This window comes from Oncorhynchus mykiss, chromosome 13 (assembly GCF_057628025.1).
Source record: "Oncorhynchus mykiss isolate SJ-2025 chromosome 13, ASM5762802v1, whole genome shotgun sequence".
Classification (NCBI taxonomy): Eukaryota; Metazoa; Chordata; class Actinopteri; order Salmoniformes; family Salmonidae; genus Oncorhynchus; species Oncorhynchus mykiss.
Window position 1 is genome coordinate 65,444,907 of NC_143034.1, and position 25,157 is coordinate 65,470,063.

Sequence of the window (25,157 nt, forward strand, 5' to 3'; positions counted from 1 at the left end):
AAAACGCAGACTGCGTGATTCTCGCGCATAGTTGCACACATTGGTGATGTCATTACGCGATGTTTCCAATGCTATGGCGTACCAGGAAGGGGAGACGCTAGAATCCTGGCTCAGTGAGTGAATTAACCTATGTATCCAGTCAATTCATTTATATTATTAGCATATTGCATTGCATTGAATAAATGGAGTGAATGTATGAATGAAGTAATGAAGAGTGCGATCTTTTGAACTGTCTGCAATCCTCCAGGACTACTGCCTTCGAGGCATCCCCGTTATAAGATCTGTGTTAGCGTTGTCGTTCTTAGCAGCCGTTTCAGGAAAGCTGTGCACTGAATCTGGATCAGTTGTGGGAGGCGGACATTCAAGCATAAACCCAGGGGATGTGGCCACTGCACCTCAGCTGAGCTTCCTTTTGATATCGAGAGTTAAGACAGCTAAATTGAGGATTGTGATTTTGATATCAAGCGCCTATCTTGTGTTGGTTGACGCCTATCTTATAATTGATAGCCTTTCGAGGAACTGGGGGCTAACGAGGAACTGGTGGTACAGATAAAACATCTTTGGTGGTGGCTTCACTGCATGTATGCGCTTTGTGGTATAGTAGCCAGTGCAATGTGGATGATGACCGAGGATGGATGACAGTGTCCGGTTGCTCACATGTGTTGTCCTTTCAACAAGTCGGTCAACTCTCAACTGTAAAGACATGTGTTAAACATATTTTCTTTTTATTTGATCTCACTATAGATAAAGCCACCCATCCAACAAACAGACAGGAGGATTGGGAGTACATAATCGGTTTCTGTGACCAGATCAATAAGGAATTGGAAGGGTATGTTATTTCCTGATTCACCTGATACCATTCAGTATGTATTAGCTAATACATAAATTCAGTATGTATTAGCTACATTTGACCCATTGCTATAGTATGGGTTAAATTGGCCCATTTCCTATACAATCTCGTTGTGCAGTCCCCAGATATCTGTCAGGTTGCTGGTTCATAAAATCCAATCGCCGCAAGAATGGGAGGCGCTTCAGGCTTTAACAGTGAGTATTGTTTGTTTGTACTATTTAATTTCATCCAATATTCTGTTCTAGTCCTGAGGCATAGCTGTATGTACTCATATGGTGTATACAGCCTTGTCTCAGGGCTACCTATGTGTCCATGTGTTTGACACAATGTCCACGTGTAATTCTCCAAGGTATTAGAAGCATGTATGAAGAACTGCGGGAGAAGGTTTCATAATGAAATCGGGAAATATCGGTTTCTGAACGAGCTGATCAAAGTTGTTTCTCCTAAGGTGAGTGGACTTGGTATCCTGAATGCGTTATTCTATTCTTCTTCTATTTTCCTTGTGTTCTGTGTGTGAATACATCACTGACAAAGATCTGGTACACTTCTATCTAGTACATGGGAGACAGAGTACCAGAGAAGGTAAAGACAAAGATTATTGAGATGCTGTACAGCTGGACAGTGGCTTTCCCCAACGAGGCCAAAATCAACGAAGCATACCAGACACTAAGGAGACAGGGTAAGACCTGGTTTCCACTAGTTACCACAGCCACTATGGCTGGGAATTACCAGGGACCTCACGATACTTAGCTGCCGATACGATATGTATTGCAATTCTCGCGATTAAATACTGTGATTTTATTGCGTTTCCATGTTCTGAACATATTGCTCACCGTATGTCTGCTGCAGAGGAACAAGAAAGCCATGAGAACACGTTTTGATCAGTCATGGAAATAAAATTGCTCATAACAAATTGACTCCCTATTTAAAAAGAAGATGGAGAACAAGCTATGAAGGAAAAATATGGGAGTTTTGGTTTTAGCTACAGTAAACTTGCGCAAAAAGAATATTTGGATATTGTCAATACGATACGATATATCTTCAAATTATATCCTGATACCCGTACGGGAGTTGTAGCGATGAGACAAGATAGTAGCTACTAAACAATTGGATACCACGAAAACGGGGTCAGTAAGAATAATTATATCCTGATATGTCACTGTATCAATCCCCCCCCCCCCCCCCCGCCTTTTTTCCTCCAATCAGGACTAGTATGAGCATACCCTCTACTATTTCTTTGTGTGTGATTGGACTCGGGCTCAATACCATTTTAGTGAAAGGTTATTCTTCCTCAATTTTCCTCATTGCTTTTAAATGGAACACTGTTTCCAATCAGGAAATAATAACAACTAGGTGGGTGCTTATATTTGTCCTGTTTCAGACATGTACACGTGTGTATTATACTCATGTGTGAATTGGAAATGTGTTTTTTGCATATCCCAACTCCCGGAAAGTGGGTTCACAGCCAGGGTCTTCCATTATCAACGGCAACCCTTGAGCAATTAGGCATAATTGCTCAAGGGCACATTAACCAATTTTTCACCTTGTCGGCTTTCGGTTGCTTGCCCAATGCTCTAACCGCTAGGTTACCTGCTTAATACCATTTCAATTCAGGAAGTAAACTGATATTCTTCCTCAATTTTCCTCATTGATTTGAAATTGAACTTTGTTTGTGATGAATAGTCTCATAGAGTTATTTTGAGTTATTAAAAAAAAAAAATGTATCTGTGAACTACCTTCTGTTCTTCAGGCCTTGTAACTATGGACCCTGAGCTCCCAGTGGACAAGACTCTGATTCCTTCACCCCCCACACGTCCCAAGAACCCTGTGTTTGACAATGAGGACATGGGCAAGGTGAGACACTGGGTTCAGACTGAGTGTATCCACAGTACTGGTCTTTAACCCTGGTCCTGGATCCTGGTCCTAGAGAACTACTGTATATGTGGTGTGCAGTCTTTTGTTTCAGCCTAGCACTAACACACCTACTTACAACAAATCACTGAAACCTTGATTTGCTAAAACAGGGGTTATCAGACTGGAACAAACGCCTGCATTCCTTCTAGGTCTCTAGGACCAGCATTGCTGACCACTGATGTACAGATGGAGTCAAACCAGCAGATGTCAGTGTCACCATGGTGATTTGACAGAGACATGCCTTCATGTGTGTTTAGCTACTAGCAGAGCTTCTGAGGAGCAAAAACCCAGAGGACCTGCAGGAAGCCAACAGGCTCATCAAGAACATGGTGAAGGAGGTGAGAGACAACGACATGCCCTTTAAGTGCTTATAAAGGCGGTTGTAAAGAGCCATAAGCTGTTGTGAATGCTCATACTCAGCCTGTGACATACCACCTGTGTGTTTATAGTCATAATGGGTTCATAAGACTGTTCTAACTAGCTTTGAGTGGTAATAAATGCTTATAGAGTATTTTATCAGCCCTGAATGCTGATTGGCTGAAAGCCATGGTATGTGAGACCACAGGTATGAGGAAACATTTATTTTTACTGTTCTTATAGATGTTTGAAAACGGTTTATAATAGCAATAGGTCACAGAGGGGGTTGTGGTATATGGCCAATATACCACGGCTAAGGGCTGTATCCAGGCACTCCGCGTTGAATTGTGCATAAGAACAGTCCTTAGCAGTGGTATATTGGCCATATACCACAAACCCCCGAGGTGACCTATTGCTTTAATAATTCATCATGGGATAATAAATACACTGTAGAATTACACACAGATGGAGCTTAGAAAATGTGATCATAGCCGATCATGCGTCCATGTTAGTAGTTTTCTATAACACTTGTATTGTTCTGTTTCCCAGGACGGCTGAATGCATTTACAATATAACTGTTGCGCATGCATATAAGGCTTTTATAGCAATGTGTAACAAGTCTTGAACATCTTATTAACCCTCATTCTCCCAGGACGATGTCAGGGTTCAGAAAGTGACCAAACGCATCCACACCCTGGAAGAGGTGGGCATCAACGTCAAGCTGCTGAGTGAGATGCTGTCCCACTACGACAAGGACAGGTCCTCCCAGTCAGACAGAGAGATCATCAAGGTGTGTGTTCCGTTCAGACTCCACACACATCACACTTAGCACTAGTTCAAACACCGCTCTATCGCCGCACCGAACAAAAGCATTTAACTTTCTCTTTGGGAGAGCAGGGATAGAGTACCTTGTGAAGCCATAGTGCGCCTCGTCTGTCTTTTGACAATAGTTGGTCAGCCTCTGCTGCTCTTTCGGCGCGGGTGAGGCACGCCTCTGTTTCATGCAGTTCTGCCAGAGCAGTTCTTCCACTGTCAGGAAAAATGGTCATGCATATTAATATATGTTAATTGCGTGCAAATAAAGGTTGCTTGGCTACCACACCCACAACGGAAGCACAGTCATGGCTGATACGCAGGTGGAGGACGTCTGAGAGCTGACTGTTATGCCTGAATTCAACCCAAAAGCAACGAGTATGTCTGCAGTGTTGAGAGAGCGGTTGTATGAAACCAATTGGTATGTCACCAGAGTTCTCAGCCATGCCAGCCCGCTCTTCAGGTCTATTCAGTTCTACTCGCCAAAAGTTTGGCGTCTGAACTGTGTGTTACTTAGATACTTGTCCTCTTTGCTTGCTGTGAGGCATTAAGGACCTTATGTATCACCTCAGACTATAGCCAGTCCTTAACACAATTTTACAGCTAGTCCCAATTTGTTCCCTACCACGTCTGGATAGGTATAAGCAGTTTAGTGGTGGAGCTTCTATCATATTGCTAACTCCTTACCTATCTGCAAACACCAAAGTGTTAGGACCAATGGGTAGGGGATGGGAAAGGGGTAGGGAGCGAATTAGGAATGGCTGCTAGAATGATACGAGCGTGGTAGACTTTGATGTTATGTGAAATTAATTAGAATTGTAAACTGTCAGTGGCTGATTGAAGCATGTCGTCGTACATTTCCTGTAATACCAGGAACTATACGACCGCTGCGACAAGTTGAGACGCGCTGCTTTCAAAATGGCCACAGAGACTGAAGATAACGACACAAGTTTAGGTGAGGAAATACATTTGTTATTTGAATGTTTTTCAACCTCTTAGATTGTTATTTGTTGTTCCATCTCTTAACCTCTGAACTTTGCCCCCTAGGTGACATCCTGCAGGCCAGCGATGACCTCTCACGGGTCATCAACTCCTACAAGAAGATTGTCAAGGGACAGACCGTGAATGGAGACATCGAGGATCCTAGATCTGCAGCTGGTGAAGGTGAGTGATGGCACGTAATGTATACACACACACACACACACACACTTTCACATCTTTTCATATCACTTTCAGAGCAAACTGTTTCCTTTCTACCTCCTTCGATTTCAATTCCTCTCTTTGCTTCCTTCTACCTCTCTCCACCTCTCCTTCTTTCCCTCTCTATTCTACAGAGACCACAGGGAACAGTGACAACACAGAGACCTTGATTGACCTGGCTGGCATTGACGTTCCAAACTCCACCTCTCCTCCGCCTGCCCCTCTCCCATTGGTCTCCGATCCCACTTCAGCCAATCACCTGGGGTTCCCAATCCCTGTCTTGCCTCCTCCTCCAAAAAAGTTGGCCGGGTTGCATGCCAGTCAGAACAGCAGCCCCAGCCACCCAGCCACCGACAAGGCCCTCAACGCTCTCTCTCTCCTTGACGATGAGCTGCTATCCTTAGGTACCTCACTGACCTTGCATTTTATGGAAGTTATGTGTAAATGTATTCTTGTTAAATATAGGCCATATTTCCTATTTGGTTTGTATTCTAAATGTATTCATCACCAATGTTCAGACAATGTCCCATGGTACTTAATTTCATTATGCCAGCAGCATCCCCCTGCTGGCTTGCCTCTGAAGCTAAGCAGATCCTTGGATGGGAGACCAGATGCTCCTGGAAGGGGTGTTGGAGGGCCAATAGGGGGTACTCTTCCCTCTGGTATAAGGGGATCACAATGCCCCAGGGCAGTAAAGGGAACATTGCCCTGCATCTGGTGCAGTCTTTCGGATGGGACGTTAAACTAAAGATCCCATGGCACTTATTGTAAGAGTAGAGCTGTTAACCCCGGTGTCCTGGCTAAATTCCCAATTTAGTCCTCATACCATCATGGCCACCTAATCATCCCCAGCTTCCAATTGTCTCATTCGTCCCGCTCTTCCCCCCTGTAACTATTCTCCAAGTCGTTGCTGTATAAGATATGTTCTCAGTCAATTTACCTGGTAAAAGAAGGGTCAATACTCATGTCCCTTGTGTGTTTTTTCAGGCCTGAACGATCCAGTTCCTTCTCTGAACAGCCAATCAAAACCAACGCTGAATGAAATAGCGAATCCGTGGACCACCTTACAGGTAGTTCTTCCTGATGAGGACCACAATGGTCAGAGCATTAAAAAGCATGACTTTTTTTCTACTGTCATTTCCTGTGTCTTTACCAGTGAGGAGTTTTGAACAACTCTTGTGATACATTGGGTAGATTTGTAAGTGTCTCCTCCCTTCTATCCATCTCCAGGCTCCTGACCCTGGCCTGGACTTGTTTGGCACTATAGCAGCGCCAGGCCCAGTATTTCCCCCAGTCCAGCCAGCGCCAGCCCCCGCCACGGCCCCTGCCACCCACAGCCTCCAGGACCTCCAAGACCTGGCCATGCTGGACTTTGGAGAGCCAAAGAGGTGCTCAACTAACCTTACTCCCTTCACTTCACTGGAAATATTGTAGATCACTTCAAGGTATTATATTACCCACATTGAATTAGATCAGGTGCTTCAGCGCATGGCTAAAGTGAAGCAACACTTCTGAGGTAATCCGAAGTCTCAGGGTTGTCATTAATAGTGTGTCACATCATTACATTACTAGATGCTACTCAACATGATCCTGAATATGGTACAAATCAACATGCTCTTGATTGCACACTTGCTTGTTTGATTTAGTTATGTTTCCAGAGAGAGCTCATGTTGTTTTTCTGTCATTTCCAGTTTGCGTGTTGGCGGCGGATTCGGGATGGCAGCCTCTATGGGGGCCGTAGTACCACCCTCCTTGGGGGCCATGGTACCCCAGGTCCCCCTCTCCTCGACCTCCCTCCTCCCTGGCCCCATGCCTGGCTCCCCTGCGTTGTCCCACACCAAAGCCCAGACGCTGAGCTCTGCCCCAGGCAGCCCCCTGTTCAGCTCCCTCTCCCCCTTCCACCACTCCTCCTTCCAGGGGGGCAGCCCAGCCAGGGGGCTAGGACCGGAGGCCTCCCTGGGCAACGTGCACGTCCCCCTGGAGGCCATCAGACCCAGTGAGTACTGGAGATAGGGGAGGGAGGTAGAGAGAGGGAAGTGTGCAAAGGGAAATGGGACATGCTATATATCCTCCTGTGAAATTGAACGTTGTTAGTCTTTTTTAACCATTTGATGTCCACAGTACACTGTCTGGATAACATTGATATAGCCTCTCACTTCCTCTGTCCCCTCCAGGTAAAGGGCTCCCTGTAACGGCCTATGATAAGGATGGGGTGCGTGTGCTGTTGAACTTTGCCTCAGACTGTCCCCCTTGCAGACCAGACGTGCTGGTGTTAGTGGTGTCCATGCTGAACACTGCACCACTGCCCGTTCAGAACGTGGTCCTTCAGGCCGCCGTGCCCAAGGTAACACACAGGTGCAATATACACATGGTACACACACACACTTTGTTCACACTTGCTCTGTCTAGGTGCCATAGGAGCCTACAGCCATGTCTCAGGGCAATGTGTACACATACACTCGTATAATACTTACACATGTGTCCACTCCTGTATACTCACTCACTCAAACATTATATCATTTCATCCAAACAAAAGGTGATGGGGTCCTCACTCAAAAATATGTTGCATAAAGCTTCATTTTTGTATTTATTTGTATTATTTTCACTGCATCAGGGATCGAGTACGCCGGCTTTGCAGCCATCTTCAGTGTGTAACTTTCACACACTCCTTAACCCCTCCTCTCCTTGTCCTCCAGTCCATGAAGGTGAAGCTGCAGCCTCCGTCAGGAACAGAGCTGCCTCCCTTTAACCCCACCCTTCCCCCGGCCTCCATCACACAGGTCATGCTGCTGGCCAATCCCCTGAAGGTAAGAGCAGGGCCACGAGTATTTCATGGTAAGGTCACATGGTCAGGGAACAGTCATATGATCTTCCTAGGGCCCAGAGGTTTTCTGATTAAGGTCACATGGTTAGGGAGCAGCCCACTTCGCTAATACACTGTCCAGAGTCACTGTAGGACTAGGGCTCTATCTTTCATCTTTCCATGGTTCCTTATAACCTATCTCCTCATCTTTTCAACCGTATTGGAGGTTCAAGGTCTCTCCTCTCTGACTTTCTTATCCAATGCGGTTTGGGGAGACGAAGAGAGAGGATTTGAGGAATTAAGGAAAGATTCATTGAGAGGCTAGGTCTTTTTGGACCTGATGGGCTTCCATCCTCTTTGTAGTCTTTGTGAAACCACTTGCTGACCCTCTTCCAACATTTGCCTCTTGCAGGAGAAGGTGCGTCTGCGCTACAAGCTGGCGTTCACTCTCGGAAACAGGCAGTGCTCAGAGGTGGGCGAGGTGGACCAGTTCCCCCCGCCAGACAGATGGGGTCACCTATAGCCACCCCCATACACCACAGAGCCGAGCCAGGACGGGCCAAACCAACACTCCATGATGGGGGTGTTAACCACACATACCCCAGAGAGAGAGAGATGAGGATAGGGTGGGAGAACTGTGCTGCAATGTTACAGTACCAACATAGTGCTACCTACCAGCCAACCATTCTGTTTCTTTCAGATTGTTTTGATATTTACCGTCTTTGTATTTGCCCAGTTGCTATTGAGACAATTGTAACTTTGTAAGCATAATATAGCATACATGGCATACACTGAAGTTCAAGACAGTTTTACAATAGCTTCCAGAGCTTGTATTGAATATTATTGCAGGGACAGCATCTCAACTGAAGGGATACAAGTGCTTTTTCCATGTTTCAGAAATTGATACAAAGATGTGAAGAAGTGTCACTCTTTATTTGTTATTAAGTGTGTTTATTAACTGAGAACATCTACAAGGTATTTTAGCAGGCCAGCCAGTCGTCCCTTATATACAGCACTGCAGGACATTTCCTAACAAACGTAGTCCCGCCCACAAGACTTGCTGGCAAAGGAAATATAACTAACACTACATCCATTATTATGACGAGATACATACATACAGTGTATATACTGTGTGTGTGTGTGTGTACATATATATACACAGTATATATGTCAATGTTTATACCACAGCATTGTTGAATGCTTGTTTCTAATGGGGTAGAAGGGCATTCTAGAAAGGACATTATTATTCAGAGCTTATAACTAGGGAAAAATGATTGATTAATCCTATAACTGGAATATAATTTGGTGAAATCCGGTAATCTTATCCGGAGGACTTGCTAGCTAGCATGTTAGCTCAGAGTAGCTCATACTTAACTTGAGTCAAGATACAGAAAGTTATGTTGATTAGATGTGGGTGCTAGCTGGCTGTTGACAAAGGCCTCAAACATGATTCCATGAGGTGTTTCAATATTTCTTCAGTGCATATCCAGTGATCATGCTTATTAGACATAATTGTGGCAATTATTATTATGACATTGTTTTAAAGTGATGTATATTGTATTTCTCAATGATATTAGTTAATGGGTTTTCTGGACCTTCTAGGTCTTACTACAGACTAATATACAGCTACTATTTTGATGACTGGGTTTCCTAGCAACACTGTAATCAATATTGTGGTTACTTCTGGTGTGCTTCTGTAAGTTATCATAAATGCATATCGTAGCTGGTTTTTATTCTTTGGTTTAATGTACGGGTTCTTCTTATGCTCCCTCTGATGCTCGCCATCTGGTTTAACTATGGTGTTTAAGCTTTCAAAGTGGTCTGTCAACCAGAGTTAAGATATCCATTAGTACTGAGTTTTAGGATGTATTATTTTCTCCATTGTCAGTATTGAAATTGTATTTTTTTTATTTATTTCAGTTGTATTTCAGTGCATCACTGAATTGACCAAGCTTAACACTGGCTGAAAGTGTCATCTGACACAAGTTGGAACTAACATGGAGGAAGGTGAAGAAACAATGAGGTCAAAATCATCCAGTAATATTGAGCCCACAATAAGGCAGTGATTTCATACTTCGATGGTGAAAGGTTGATTCGCTAACCTTCATCCTAACATTCAAAGGAATGGACGGATATGAGAATATGGTGGAAACGTCTTACCCATGCTTGCACTAATACATTGCTTTTAAATCCACACTTCAGGGAGGTTAGGGAATTGGGAAAACAGCCAGTTTCCTCCCCATGTCCTCTCTCTGGTTGTCCCTGACTTGTAGCATTGTGAGAGGCACAATAGCTCTGTACATAGGTGTACTTATCGTCTGTAGTCAGGAGATGTGTAGAGGTCAATGTGATGTGTAAATGTCTTGAAAGATGTTTTACGATTGTACATACTGTGCTATTTGTTTGTTGCATGAGGAATTAAAGGATTTTTGATCTGGTAATTTAGCTTATTGTACTCTTTGGTCTAACAAGTTGTTAGGGCATTGCTTCTCTATTCATACCTTACGCTAGTAAATCAAGTTGACTTAAAAGGTCATACTTCTGCCGACATCCACAGCGTTTACTGTGAATTTGATTTGAGCGAATGTCAAGGAAATTGTTGACAGTGCAGTGTGCTTGTCGACAATGCACATTTGAATCCAGGCCAGTGTTCATGTCAAGCATTTCCACAGAATCAAATTCAAATAATGAAAACATTTCTTTATTATCAAATAGCACATTTTGATCAGACTTGATTTGTTTTATGTACAGTATAAAAAGATAAGTGTTGGTCAAATTTCCACTGTCCCCTCCTTCACTATGGCCATGGCCAGGTTACGAGCTAGCGCTAGCCGCAGGAGCTCAATCTTTGTCGTCTCGATGTCCTCATCCTGAAAACGCACAGGGAAACACATTTAATGGATCATCCTCATCAGAATGTTTTTAGTGATTCCATATTCAATATGGTGCAACTGGGTCTTCACGCTTCAGCAAACAGGAAAGGAGGGCTGGTAAACAACAATGACAAATCATGACAAGAGCTTACCAAGAAGAAGGACTAATTCCAAGTAGAAAGGAGCACTCAAGAGAAAACAGCTAAAATAAATCAGTTTTTTTTTGTTGAGTGCTCCAACTACTACTTTCTACCTTGAATTAATCCTTTTGGAAAATGTTCTTGGTAAGCCCTTCTCATAATTATATAATACTTAATGTTAATGATGTTAATGAAACCAACAGTCACTTTTCTGGAATACAATATTCAAATTAGGTGACAATGGAACTGTGCGATTGGCTAGCTATGAAAAGTCTGTGCTAACCCCTCTCTGGAGCAGGGCCAGTTTAGCCCTGGGCTAAGGTTGGTGTTAAACCATTTTAGAATGTGCAAGTGTGAATAGTCGATTAGCCGTGGGCTAAGGAAGCTTTTAGTGCAGTGTGAACAGTTGCTTAACCCGGGCTAAGGAAGCTTTTAGTGCAGTGTGAACAGTTGCTTAACCCGGGCTAAGGAGGCTCTTAGTGCAGTGTGAACAGTTGCTTAACCCGGGTTGAGGAGGCTCTTAGTGCAGTGTGAACAGTTGCTTAACCCAGGCTAAGGAGGCTCTTAGTGCAGTGTGAACAGTTGCTTAACCCGGGCTAAGGAAGCTCTTAGTGCAGTGTGAACAGTTGCTTAACCCGGGTTGAAGAGGCTCTTAGTGCAGTGTGAACAGTTGCTTAACCCGGGCTAAGGAGGCTCTTAGTGCAGTGTGAACAGTTGCTTAACCCGGGCTAAGGAGGCTCTTAGTGCAGTGTGAACAGTTGCTTAACCCGGGCTAAGGAGGCTCTTAGTGCAGTGTGAACAGTTGCTTAACCCAGGCTAAGGAGGCTCTTAGTGCAGTGTGAACAGTTGCTTAACCCGGGCTAAGGAAGCTCTTAGTGCAGTGTGAACAGTTGCTTAACCCGGGTTGAGGAGGCTCTTAGTGCAGTGTGAACAGTTGCTTAACCCGGGCTAAGGAGGCTCTTAGTGCAGTGTGAACAGTTGCTTAAGCTGGGCTAACGAGGCTCTAGTGCAGTGTGAACAGTTGCTAACCCCGGGCTAAGCAACTGTAGAGATTAGAGCATATTATAAAACAGTGTATTAGGAGATTGAAAGGGAAACAGACATTAGATAGAGGGTAAGGGGGTGTGTAACCCAGTACCTGCATGGGTTTGTCTGGGGTGGGAACACTCTTCCCTGAGGTCAGCTCCTCCAGACAGAACATCAGCTCATGAGTTTGATCAGCAGAGAAGATCACCTGCAAGAGGACAAGCCCAGAGATTAGCCAACTGACTGCAACAAAAGGCTATTAGCCTAAAGAGGCACCATCTACAAAACTACGAGCATATATTCAGACCTACAGATCCGATAGGAATCAATAAGGTAAGGAGATCTCTTAATTTAAATATTATATTTTGACAATAATATTTATTATATAATCTATTTTCTTTAAGATTACAAAAGATGTTTCGCAGTTCATATTTAGTTAGTAAACCAAAAAAAGGAAATTCAATCTATGGAATATGCTACACACTAGGTAAGTAGAAAGAAGTTCATTTCAACGTTAAGTCAAGGATGGAAGTTAATGTTGTGGGCCAGTTGACCTCTTTCTGCTCCAGCAGGGGCAGGGCGTCGGTCAGCAGAGTCATCCAGAAGGAATGTGGGGCGATCTTGGCCGTCATCAGGGAGAGGAGGAGCTTGGCGGCATCCGAGAAACGCTTCTCGCCGTACAGCCGATGGAACTCACGGTACTTCCCTGCAGACAACAGGATCACAACCATCAAGGCAAAGCGTAGCAAAAACAGTTTCTCTACAGAAAGCGGTAACGTGCATTTCTTATTGGACAAGTTCAGGTAGTCCATCCTGTTTCCTTCTGTAAATGGTGCCTAATGAATATGACCCAGGATAGGAGGGGAACAGAATGAACTAATGGATACAATCACATGATGCTCTCTCATTGGTTACACAGACACAGTATCAATCACATGATGCTCTCTCATTGGTTACACAGACACAGTATCAATCACATGATGCTCTCTCATTGGTTACACAGACACGGTATCAATCACATGATGCTCTCTCATTGGTTACACAGACACAGTATCAATGACATAGTATGGTGTAAAATGTATTTGCCACAGTTTTAAGTATAGAACTGAGAAGTGCACCGAATTCCCAGAAATTATGTGAGAACCATCTGTCAGTCACACAGGATGCCAGTTGGGACACCCAATATGGTCACTGTAGAATTGTTTAGAAATTGAATTCTCGTTCTACTCGCTACAGCACTGGTAGAACTTGTATGGCCTAAATGTAAATACACTGTGGTTCCACTTGATTGTTTAAGAACAAGATAACATTATATACATCATAGTCACTGAACAGTTAGTTCTGCCTTCATGAGTGACTAATTGTAAAGTGAGACATTACACTCACGTTACATTTTCCCCAGCTGTAGGTTATCATCAGCTGTTACAACAGCATTAGGCCACAGACTGCAGCCTTATATGGACCACTTTTCTCCTACGTGAGAGTAAATCATTTAATAGATAGGCCAAAATATATCATGCGTCTGATCCAGTGTGTGTGTGTGAGTGATATGTGGCTGACTGAATGTCAAGTTAACATGCAAGACCAAGCAGGGCTCTACAGTGCGACCATTTTACTAGCATATGCACCTAAATATTTTGCTGTGCGACCTGGAATTTTTATTTAGGAGCACCAGTGTGCCTAGAAAAACGTACGATTCTAACTTTATTACCTCAAATATATCTAGATTTGTGCTCCTGAATTTCTTTGTGTGCACCTATATTTTTCAACTTAGCACACATGCTCCTTGTATAACAGGACAGCTTAGAGCCCTGCCAAGGAGTGTTGGCTTGTGTGTGTTTGTGTGTTCACAGTCCTTCATGTCTGTGTATGTACACGTTTGCACCCCATACCTAGAAAAGTAAGCCTGTCACTGAGCAGCATGGCTGGACCCAGGTTGTCAATCAGGTCCAGATCAGAGAAGGTCCCTTTGGCACAGTAGTCCTGGAGAAACCTGAGATACAGACCATAGAGATACATCTATAGACCAGAGAGACACAGTATATCTAGGATACAGACCATAGAGATACATCTATAGACCAGAGAGACACAGTATATCTAGGATACAGACCATAGAGATACATCTATAGACCAGAGAGACACAGTATATCTAGGATACAGACAGGGTTAAACCCTCGGGGGGTGGGGAGCGAGAGAGTGAGCGACTACAGGGTGGTCTGGTAGCTAGTGGTGTGGAAGCAGATGTCATGGGGGGACATCTTTGTAGCCCTTCTTGAAGTAATTCCAGATCTAACGTGGTGACTCCACTACGTAGCTTTCATAAACCCCCTCATGTTAGATCAGTGGTTACATCAAGGAAAGGAGGAAGAAAGAAGGAATTTTCTAAGTATTGAAAACAGGCCAACGACTGTCCAACAAATAAAAACAGCATTCCTGAACAGGTCACATGGTCAGGATCAGTAAAACCTCCTGTAGACATACAGCACCTCTCTGATATGAGGGTGGCGAAGGCAGCATCTTTGGCTCTGATGCTCCAGGAGAGAGCAGAGCCCAGTCTGTTGTTCCTCAGGGCCTTCTTGGCCATGATCTTACAGATGCTCCTCACTGCAACACAGAGAGACACATTATACCAAAGAGTTAGGGGGTGATATCCACAACAGGCATGACAGAAATCAGGGGGAGTTTGAATATATGTTCCACGTGTGTTTTAGTAAGTGTCCATGTTGCGATTGAGGGAGTGAGACAGAATGTGGGTCTCAGTGAGAGCTTCATGCATGAGAGTAAGATGGACAACTGTTTTGGATAAGAGCGCGTGAGTATGCGTATGTACGTGTATGCATCATATCTACCTTGTTCAGTCATCTGCCTCTGCTCACAGATCCTGATCACCTTCAGGGCCTTGCGCTCCGTGTCCAGAGGAACACGCTCTATCTGTAGCTCCAGGTACACACGGCCAAACTCTGGACAGTGGTCAAAGTAGTCCACAGCCAGCTGCCACAGGCTGAGGACCAGAGAGAAATAGCTGATTAATCATACACAGCTTAATCATCCAATAGGAGCAGCACTGGAGCAGGTCAAACAGGGGAAGAGGCCTACACGTGTAGCCGACAACACTCTCTAGAAAAGATAACTACTGAACACAGTGGACCTCAGCATGTGTAGTTTTGCAGACGTGACTATATATGTGACAGTTATCTATTAGAAAAACCGACATGTTGGCACTGGGAGTTATGCATATAGTCCAATCTATTACTAACCAGACTAGTGGGTCTGTCTCACCTGTGATGGGTGAAGAGTCCTGAGGCGTACTCCAGCAGTAGAAACTCTCTCAGGTTGGAGCCAAAACTACATCAACACAGAGAACACATGTTATTATGGTCAACGGTGACGAAGGCTGCCACCGAAACACCTCCGTTTGTTCTGACCTCGGCTGCTAAAAAAACACAATATTTCATTGAGTGTGGGTTCTTCCTTTATTTCAAGTGTATGCCCTTTGAATCCAGCACCCAAATACTTCCTGTTATCACAAACATTTGAGCTGAGCACGCCAACTTCACTTTCTATGATTCTGATCAATGTTACCATGAGAACAATATTGGCAGTTAATGTCAACCCTTTGTGGGACAGAAGTGTCCTTAACTTACTGTAGGTTGTGAGACTGGAGCAGTTTACAGTGGTCCAGCAGGTCAGTCAGATGCCCCACAAACCACCAGTTGTTGAGAGCAATGCTGGAAAGCACAAATAACATGTCATAAATATCACAACATAGGAAACTGAACAGTAGTTTACATGAGTGACAGAGGGGAAATCACATTGTGTGTCTAGCCCCCACATTTATTTCATCTTATCCACATTAACAGTTACTGTTACCTTAGCAACAACACAGCTACTCTCCCTGGGTTCTATACCATAGAAATAGAATTCCTTTGGTTTCTGTATTTCTATGGTCGATAGACACTCCTCCTCACCTGCAGTCCTTGATGACCTGGTGGATGTCAAACTCAAAGGCTGCCAGCAGGATGCTGTCCAGGGGTTCTGGGACACTCCTCGTGTCCAGGAACATGTGCATGCTAGACTGGAACACACACACATAGGACAGGACACTTACTCATCGTGTTGTGGTAAGTCCCAGGGCATACTAGTGCAACTCTGTATCATGTATAGTGTAGTAGTAAGTACCTGTGCGTAGTAGTGCAGCTCTGTGGGCTTGACAGTGGGGTGGGAGAACAGCAGTCTGGTGACCAGGAAGTGATACCAGGTACTCAGCAGCTCCTTGTACTCCAGGAGAACATCCTCATCACCAACCAGGATCTACATGGATAATTAGGAGGGTATGGATAAACCATGGATGGATACTTATTTAGGAGGGTATGGATAAACCATGGATGGATACTTATTTAGGAGGGTATGGATAAACCATGGATGGATACTTATTTAGGAGGGTATGGATGAACCATGGATGGATACTTATTTAGGAGGGTATGGATAAACCATGGATGGATGAATGTATCAACAGGTGGAACATATGGATAGTAGTTGGAAGAGACAGACAGCACCAACAAGAGATTATTTTAGCTCCTAAACAGTTCACGCTCACACAGATGCAGGTACAGAGCCAATGGACTCTACATGTACAGAGAGAGTTCCTTTTGGCTAAGGTATACGTTGTATACTACAGGTAGCTACACTGACGACAAAACATTTAGCTCTTTCTATGACAGACTGACCAGGTGAAAGCTATGATCCCTTATTGAGGTCACCTGGTTTGCCAGCAGCATACCACTGCTGGCTTGCTTCTGAAGCGAAGCAGGGTTGGTCCTGGTCAGTTCCTGGATGGGAGACCAGATGCTGCTGGAAGTGGTGTTGGAGGGCCAGTAGGAGGCACTCTTTCCTCTGGTATAAAAAAATATCCCAATGACCCAGGGCAGCGATTGGGGACACTGCCCTGTGCCGTCTTTCGGATGGGACGTTAAACGGGTGTCCTTACTCTCTGAGGTCATTAAAGATCCCATGGCACTTATCGTAAGAGTACGGGTGTTAACCCCGGTGTCCTGGCTAAATTCCCAATCTGGCCCTCAAAAAACCATCACGGTCACCTAATAATCCCCAGTTTACAATTGGCTCATTCATCCCCCTCCTCTCCCCTGTAACTATTCCCCAGGTCGTTGCTGTAAATGAGAACGTGTTCTCAGTCAACTTACCTGGTAAAATAACAGATAAATAAAACAAATAAAAAAACTTAAATCAGTGTAGATGAAGGGGAGGAGAGGTTAAAGAAGGATTTTTAAGCCTTGAAACAATTGAGACATGGATTGTGTATGTCTGTCACTCAGAGGGTGAATGGGCAAGACAAAACATTGAAGTGCCTTTGAACAGGGTATGGTAGTAGGTGCCAGGCGCACTTTGAGTGTGTCAAGAACTGCAACGCTGTTGAGTTTCACACTCAACAGTTTCCTGTGTGTGTCAAGAATGGTCCACCACCCAAAGAACATCATGACAACTGTGGGAAGCATTGGAGTCAACATGGGCCAGCATCGCTGTGGAATGTTTGACACCTTGTAGAGTCCATGCCCCAATGAATTTAGACTGTTCTGAGGGCAAAAGGGGGTGCAACTCAATATTATGACAGTGTTCCTAATGTTTTGTACACTCTGTGTGTACCTGTCACCACACAGATGCAGGTAAAGTGTGCCAGGGCAGGTATTGGGCAGTTCCACTGACCTTACAGATGTCCTCCAGGTGGCGGTTGCTGGCAAAGGACTGGTCCTGGAGACAGTGGTCCACCTCCTCGCGCCAGTGTCTCCACTTTACATCAAACTCTGTCAGGGTCTGAGTCTCACCAGGCTACAGTAAGATGTCATAGAGGAGAGAGCGCTAGAGTTACAACCATAGAGATACATATAATATACGTCTTCTACTTGATTCTGTGGTTAAAACTGGGTGCTGTTCAGGGGGTTGAAACGTTCAGATAGAAATGCACTATGTACATTGAAGATGGGCATCTTCATGAGCAGGTTGTCCAGCAGCTTGAACATGACCCTGGCTGCAGGCTGCAAAGCTGCCTGTTTCACCAGAACCTGCCTGGCCTCGTCCATCCGGCCCTGCAGCACGTAGCTGATCACCTGGAGACACAGAGGAGGGTTCAATAGGGGACAAAGAATATCTGCATACAGACTAGTGCACAAATAAACATGAATAGCAGATTACACAGACATAAGTTAAAGGAGTTAAACTGGGCAAAGAAAGTCTGCACAGATAAAATACATAGTATATCAACGAGTTTATTTCAACCACATTGGAAGTAATCATGGAGAACCATTTAAAAAGGCAAATTCACTGGAGGTCTTGAGGATCCACTAAATTAGTTTTGATCAAACAGGGCTCTACGCTGACAGTTTAAAAAAATTTACAAGGAGCACATGTGCTCGTAAATTTAAAAATGTAGGAGCACACAAAGAAATTAAGGAGCACAGTGAAAGTATTTGAGCAAGTGTTTTTATGATAAGAAATTAATAAAAGTTTAAGAATAAAAGTTTGTTGGAGTGTTCCATACTCAATCAATTACAATGTACTAGAGGTAGACCGAATAATTAGGGCTGATTTCAAGTTTTCATAACAATCGAAAATCGGTAGTTTTGGATAATCTGTATTTTTTTTTTACACCTTTATCTTTATTTAACTTGGCAAGTCAGTTAAGAACACATTCTTATTTTCAATGACGGCCTAGGAATGGTGGGTTAACTGCCTTGTTCAGGGGCAGAACGACAGATTTTCACCTTGTCAGCTCGGGGATCCAATCTTGCAACCTTACAGTTAACTAGTCCAACGCTATAACCACATGCCTCTCGTTGCACTCCACACGGAGACGGCCTGTTACGCAAATGCAGTAAACCAAGGTAAGTTGCTAGCTAGCATTAAACTTATCTTATAAAAACAATCAATCATAATCACTAGTTAACTACACATGGTTGATGATATTACTAGATATTATCTAGCGTGTCCTGCATTGCATATAATCTGACTGAGCATACAAGCATACAAGTATCTGACTGAGCGGTGGTAGGCAGAAGCAGGCGTGCGTAAACATTCATTCCAACAGCACTTTCTCGCGTTTTCCAGCAGCTCTTCGTTGTGCGTCAAGCATTGCGCTGTTTATGACTTCAAGCCTATCAACTCCCGAGATGAGGCTGGTGTAACCGAAGTGAAATGGCTAGCTAGTTAGTGCGCTCTAATACTATTTCAAACGTCACTCGCTCTGAGCCTGTGGTTGTTTCCCTTGCTCTGCATGGGTAACGCGGCTTCGAGGGTGGCTGTTGTCGATGTGTTCCTGGTTCGAGCCCAGGGAGGAGCGAGGAGAGGGACGGAAGCTATACTGTTACACTGGCAATACTAAAGTTCCTATAAGAACATCCAATAGTCAAAGGTTAATGAAATACAAATGGTATAGAGGGAAATAGTCCTATAATTCCTATAATAACTACAACCTAAAACTTCTTACCTGGGAATATTGAAGACTCATGTTAAAAGGAACCACCAGCTTTCATATGTTCTCATGTTCTGAGCAAGGAACTGAAACGTTAGCTTTCTCACTTTTAATTTCTTCTCCAACACTTAGTTTTTGCATTATTTAAACCAAATTGAACATGTTTCATTATTTACTTGAGGCTAAATTGATTTTATTGATGTATTATATTAAGTTAATATAAGTGTTCATTCAGTATTGTTGTAATTGTCATTATTACAAATAAAAAAAATTAAAAAATGTTTAAAAAAAATTGGCCGATTAATCGGTATCAGCTTTTTTTGGTCCTCCAATAATCGGTATCGGTGATGAAAAATCATAATCGGTCGACCTCTACAATGTACCCTCCAATAGGAGTCATTTAGGCAAGACAATGTTCAGCTGCCCCTTTGAGTTCCACGACATCTCTTTGCTAGCAGTTGAGCAAGCTCAAACTAACATTGAAAAACCACATAGCATGTGAACAAAACAATGTAAATAGCCAAGAAATATGAGAAGAAATTCACACTAGTAGACTTTCAGGTGAAATCAACCAACTTCTACGCTGTGCGCTTCTAAAAATGTATTTTTCAGCACTTCACTCACAGTGCTGCTCGAGGTGGGAAAGCTAAACTCAGCAAAAATAATACTCTCTGTCAACTGCATTTATTTTCAGCAAACTTAACATGTGTAAATATTTGTATGAACACAACAAGATTCAAAAACAGACAAACTGAACAAGTTCCAAAGACATGTGACTAACAGAAATGGAATAAATGTGTCCCTGAAAAAAGGGGAGCGGGGGGGGGGAAATCAAAAGTTACAGTCAGTATCTGGTGTAGCCACCAGCTGCATTAAGTACTGCAGTGCATCGCCTTCTCATGCTTCTCATGGACTGCACCAGATTTGCAAGTTCTTGCTGTGAGATGTTACCCCACTCCTCCACCAAGACACCTGTAAGTTCCCGGACATTTCTGGGGGGGGATGGCCCTAGCCCTCACCCTCTGATCCAACAGGTCCCAGGCGTGCTCAATGGGATTGAGATCCGGGCTCTTCGCTGGCCATGGCAGAACACTGACCGTCCTGTCTTGAAGGAAATCAGCCATACTGCTTGTTCTGTGCGTGGTGGCATTGTCATGCTGGAGGGTCATGTCAGGATGAGCCTGCAGGAAGGGTACCACATGAGGGAGCTGATGTCTTCCCTGTAACGCACAGCGATTCAACGATAAAGGCGAATCTGACCATCACTCCTGGTGAGACAAAACTGCGACTCGTCAGTGAAGAGCACTTTTTGCCAGTCCTGTCTGGTCCAGCGACGGTGGGTTTGTGCCCACAGGCGAAATTGTTGCCAGTGATGTCTGGTGAGGACCTGCCTTACAACAGGCCTACAAGCCCTCAGTCCAGCCTCTTTCAGCCTACTGTGAACAGTCTGAGCATTAATGGAGGGATTGTGCATTCCTGGTGTAACCCGGGCAGTTGTTGTTGCCATCCTGTACCTGTTCCGTAGGTGTGATGTTCAGATGTACCAATCCTGTGCAGGTGTTGTTACACGTGGTCTGCCACTGTGAGGACGATCAGCTCTCCGTCCTGTCTCCCTGTAGCGCTGTCACAGTACGGACATTGCAATTTATTGCCCTGGCCTCATCTGCAGTCCTCATGCCTCCTTGCAGCATGCCTAAGGCACGTTCACACAGATGAGCAGGGACCCTGGGCATCTTTCTTTTTGTGTTTTTCAGAGTCAGTAGAAAGGCATCTTTAGTGTCCTAAGTTTTCATAACTGTGACCTTATTTGCCTACCATCTGTAAGCTGTTAGTGTTTTAACGAACATTCCACAGGTGCATGTTCATTAATTGTTTATGGTTCATTGAACAAGCATGGGAAACAGAGATAAACCCCTTACAATTAAGATCTGTGAAGTTATTTGGATTTTTACAAATGATCTTTGAAAGACAGGGTCCTGGAAAAAGGGACGTTTCTTTTTTTGCTGAGTTTATATGGTATTTGTAGTGCTGTGTGTGATTAGCTACCAGCTATGAAACAAAAACAGAAGGTTTACTTTGAAAATAGCTACGGCAGACTCTTTTGTGTTACTATGAATCACATGCTCGCTCATACATGACTTTTTCAGTTCGCACACATCTATTTTTAGGCACATATGAGTAAAATGGTCACGCTGTAGAGCCAAAAATCGCTCTGACGTATGTACGCACTGTGCCAATAGCGTTTTAAAAATGCAGAGCGAGACAGGAGAGGGGTGTATGTGTACGTACCACGTCCCAGTAGGCCTGGTGCTCTGCGGGGCTCTCACTCGCCAGCACCTCCCTGGCCTTCTCATCCACGTCAGCCTTGTGCAGCCTCACCCAGTCGAGCAGGTGGAGCACCAGGGAGCCAGCTAGAGGGTCACATACAAAAAAACAGGGTGCAGAAAATATCAAAGTTCTGTTCACACCATAGAGATAGATGACTCATCATGGATATAACCCCTTTAAGCGTGGACAATGAGGGCTTCCACCATTTTAAAGTTGTCAACTGAGTGGGGATTTATACGAGTTTGGACAGGGGTCGCTTTCAGAAATCAGCATTTTCAAAACTCAGACCATAAAAAAATCTGCATTTTTAACCATTTAACCTGCGTTTCATATTGAAAGTAAACCGTGCTTTTTGGCTTCACTAGAGTGATCAGGGGCTTGCAACTATTGTTTCTTTACACAAAATACATTAGTGCAAAATCGTTTTCATCAGCTGACAGAGGTGCAACGCTATTTGGCTAACAGCCAGACATAAGTAAATTAGCCTACAATAAAAAAGGTATTTTTGCAAAGACGATGCATGGCCATCATATTTCCAATGTTTCGCTTGAAGTTAATACTGGATTTTAACTTGCTACTGGAGAAAAACTTCACTGGAAGAAAGTACCGGAGAAAAGTAGCCTACACATCAGCCAGGGCACTGATGATCCAATGACAAGAGCAAATATATTTCATCCAAGTGGAGAAGTGGAACTGAAGCACAAAATTAGTAATTTTACAAATCATGATTATTTGAGCAAACTGAAGCCTAGCAGAATTTACAATAAGAAGCATTTTAGATCTGTGTGAAAAATGCAGAATCCTACGTTAACGCGACCCCTGTGGGAGCAATCAGCCAATCAAAAATAAGAAAATGGATTACATTAAAATGGAGATAGCATGGGCAGCACAATTGAGGCTATCACAGACACAGTAATGGCACAGATACAAAGATGAGTCTTCTATCTAGCTCTATGGTTCACACCTAGATGATGCTTGTGTGTCCAAAGCAACATCAAGATTGACACACAAAATATAAACTCTACCTGGAGCTGCATCGATGAACAACACTTCACAAAGATTCCAGATCAGCTCTACTGCCAGCAGGATTGACACCTATCATGAAAAACAGGAGAGAAGAGTGTTGCCAAGGGAATCATTATGATACACTAAAACAGTCTGAGTTGTATAACATTACAACGGTGTTCATCTTCATCATTGATGCAAGATCATTTTCTCACGTTTGCTGATTCAATGTTATATTACTTGGGTTATGTTCCCTTGACATAGGGGTAAGAGGTTAGTCGAACTGAATAGGCACAGACAGGTACTCTACCTGATTTCCATACTGTGTAGCCATTGCTGCATCTTGTGTAGAAACTGCAAAGTGAGAGGAAATAGCATGTTACTTAAGTCTGTCTATGAACTGCATTGACAAACATATGATTGTTGAAATGTTGCCATATACTATACCTGCGACTTGCTGGAGTTCCTCCATGCATGCTCGAATCACAGACCTGTAGTTCTTGCTAATACTGACGAACCTGAATAAATAAGTGAAATTGATAAACGAGTACACCCATTACAATGCAAAACATTTAGATTACTATGAGATTAAGTCACACACATCACCACTGTTTGGTTATATTTAGAACCAGGAGTTTTTCCCTGACCTCATGACAAAGGAAAACTCAGAGCCCTAGTTTGAATTACAAGAGAAAGTAGTCTATCCCATCCTTACTGGGGTTTCTTGTTCTTGCTGGGCAGATCCTCTCTGATCCTCTGCAGACCAACAAAGATGTGATGGGACTCATTGAAGAGTTTACGCAAAATAGGGGAATAGATGTCCTCATCTTTCCTGACCTCATGGACAAAGGGACAACCCCCTGCAGATCCACCTGAAGAGACGCACAGGGAGAGTGGGTTAGAGAGGATGCTTTGTACTTTGACATGATTTGAGTCATGACTTTACTACCAAGTTATACATTCAACTCTCCTATCTACCTGATGCTTTGTAAATGGTCTCATAAACCAGGATATCTCCAGGACCCCACACAAATCCCAAGTGTTTTTGGTTGCTGTCGAACCCAGGGATAGGCTGAAAGAGAGAAACGTCTCGTTAGTTTATTTATGTGGACATAGCTAGGTGATTAACCGTCTAGACATTCTGCCTTGCTGCCAGTATCTTTCAACCCACTGAAACGAGTCATCACAAATGACAAATAAACATTGTGCAGTGCTGCCAGTATTATTGTGGACACTTGAGCTCAGAGACGTTTGAATGAAGTGTTAGCAAGTTGCATTGCCTGCCCTGGACACATTTTGATTCCACAACAACAGAGCACGAGCGGTACTTACAGTAGTTGTTGGCTCCACATCTACTTCCTCCATTACCACCCACTTTAATAAAATCAATAAGGTGAATCAATAAATATAACTTAATCCACGAGCGATACAAATACTGACATTTCAAATAATATAATACAGAAATTAGGCGCTTCAACCATTCCGCTGAAGGACCCCAAAGCGTGCGTATGTCTGATGTCATAGGAATTCTGTGTCGTGCCTGACTAGAAATGCAAGCTTGCACTAAAGGGGACACAATTACTCAGTTGTCAATTTAACAAGTAATGTCACCATGAGAATATATTATTCCAATGAATGAAATCAATTTATACCAATATCTACCAATTATAATGTTTTGGTACTAATTTGCTCAAAGTGGTAAGAACTAATGGCCACCAGATGCAAACAGTTATTTATTTACCCTAATGTGCAGATTTTAGTCATAATTAATTGTCGAATGAAATGCTCCTCATAACATTTAGGCTATTTTCAATGGCATAATAGGGAAATATGCCATTTTTACAATGATGCACCATTCTGGACTTTATCAGCATCCATCCAATACTGTGTGGACAACATTAGTTTCTTGCTGGATCATGTCTATTTTGGTACAAGTATTGTACAACCAAATATTTCATTGTTCCATCTGTGGTACAACTGCATAATTTTTGAGCTGAATGTTATGGTCTATAAAAACAAGATGGCTACTGAGGATCAGTCCTCTCTTCCATGACAAAATTCCAGAATGGTTTAAATTCCCAAACATTGAGCTTTCAGTACACTTTCTTAAATAACCTGATTTTTATTGCGCAAATGTACAGCAATGGCACGGTTAACATCAAAGCATTAGGACGTTTTCGGTGAATATTTTCATAAAACAAAACAAAAGGGAACGTGTTATAAATGCGCGTGCACGTGGTACAGAAACGCGCATTACGACATTCCCGCCCTCTGCCAGCGCTCAACATCTTACCCTGTGACCAAGGTTGACCAATGAATGTGAAGTACAGGGCACGAGCATGTGTTTGTGATCGCGCACGTAAGG

At 43.5% G+C, this 25,157-nt stretch overlaps 2 protein-coding genes across 2 annotated transcripts; one reads left to right on the top strand and one right to left on the bottom strand.

The window, feature by feature from the left end:
- Window positions 1-23: 23 nt before the first annotated feature.
- LOC110486869 (ADP-ribosylation factor-binding protein GGA3) lies at window positions 24-10,378 on the top strand. Its single transcript, XM_090197181.1, has 17 exons — window positions 24-113; window positions 745-829; window positions 969-1,044; window positions 1,200-1,298; window positions 1,406-1,529; window positions 2,601-2,704; window positions 3,022-3,102; window positions 3,774-3,911; window positions 4,808-4,889; window positions 4,982-5,098; window positions 5,269-5,538; window positions 6,122-6,204; window positions 6,365-6,522; window positions 6,826-7,130; window positions 7,309-7,478; window positions 7,831-7,941; window positions 8,350-10,378. The coding sequence occupies exons 1-17, from the start codon at window positions 47-49 to the stop codon at window positions 8,458-8,460; spliced, it is 2,181 nt and encodes a 726-aa protein (XP_090053307.1). The 5' UTR covers window positions 24-46; the 3' UTR covers window positions 8,461-10,378.
- Window positions 10,379-10,616: 238 nt separating this feature from the next.
- Window positions 10,617-24,299, bottom strand: LOC110516439 (nuclear pore complex protein Nup85). The gene is made up of 19 exons (XM_090197182.1): window positions 24,125-24,299; window positions 23,771-23,864; window positions 23,508-23,664; window positions 23,240-23,310; window positions 23,103-23,146; window positions 22,813-22,882; window positions 21,749-21,870; window positions 17,964-18,098; window positions 17,698-17,820; window positions 16,156-16,287; window positions 15,945-16,051; window positions 15,621-15,704; window positions 15,256-15,321; window positions 14,826-14,977; window positions 14,463-14,580; window positions 13,869-13,969; window positions 12,531-12,682; window positions 12,089-12,184; window positions 10,617-10,807 (listed from the first exon to the last, which is right to left on the bottom strand). Exons 1-19 carry the CDS (start codon window positions 24,155-24,157, stop codon window positions 10,709-10,711), a joined length of 1,956 nt encoding a protein of 651 aa, XP_090053308.1. The 5' UTR covers window positions 24,158-24,299; the 3' UTR covers window positions 10,617-10,708.
- Window positions 24,300-25,157: the final 858 nt, after the last annotated feature.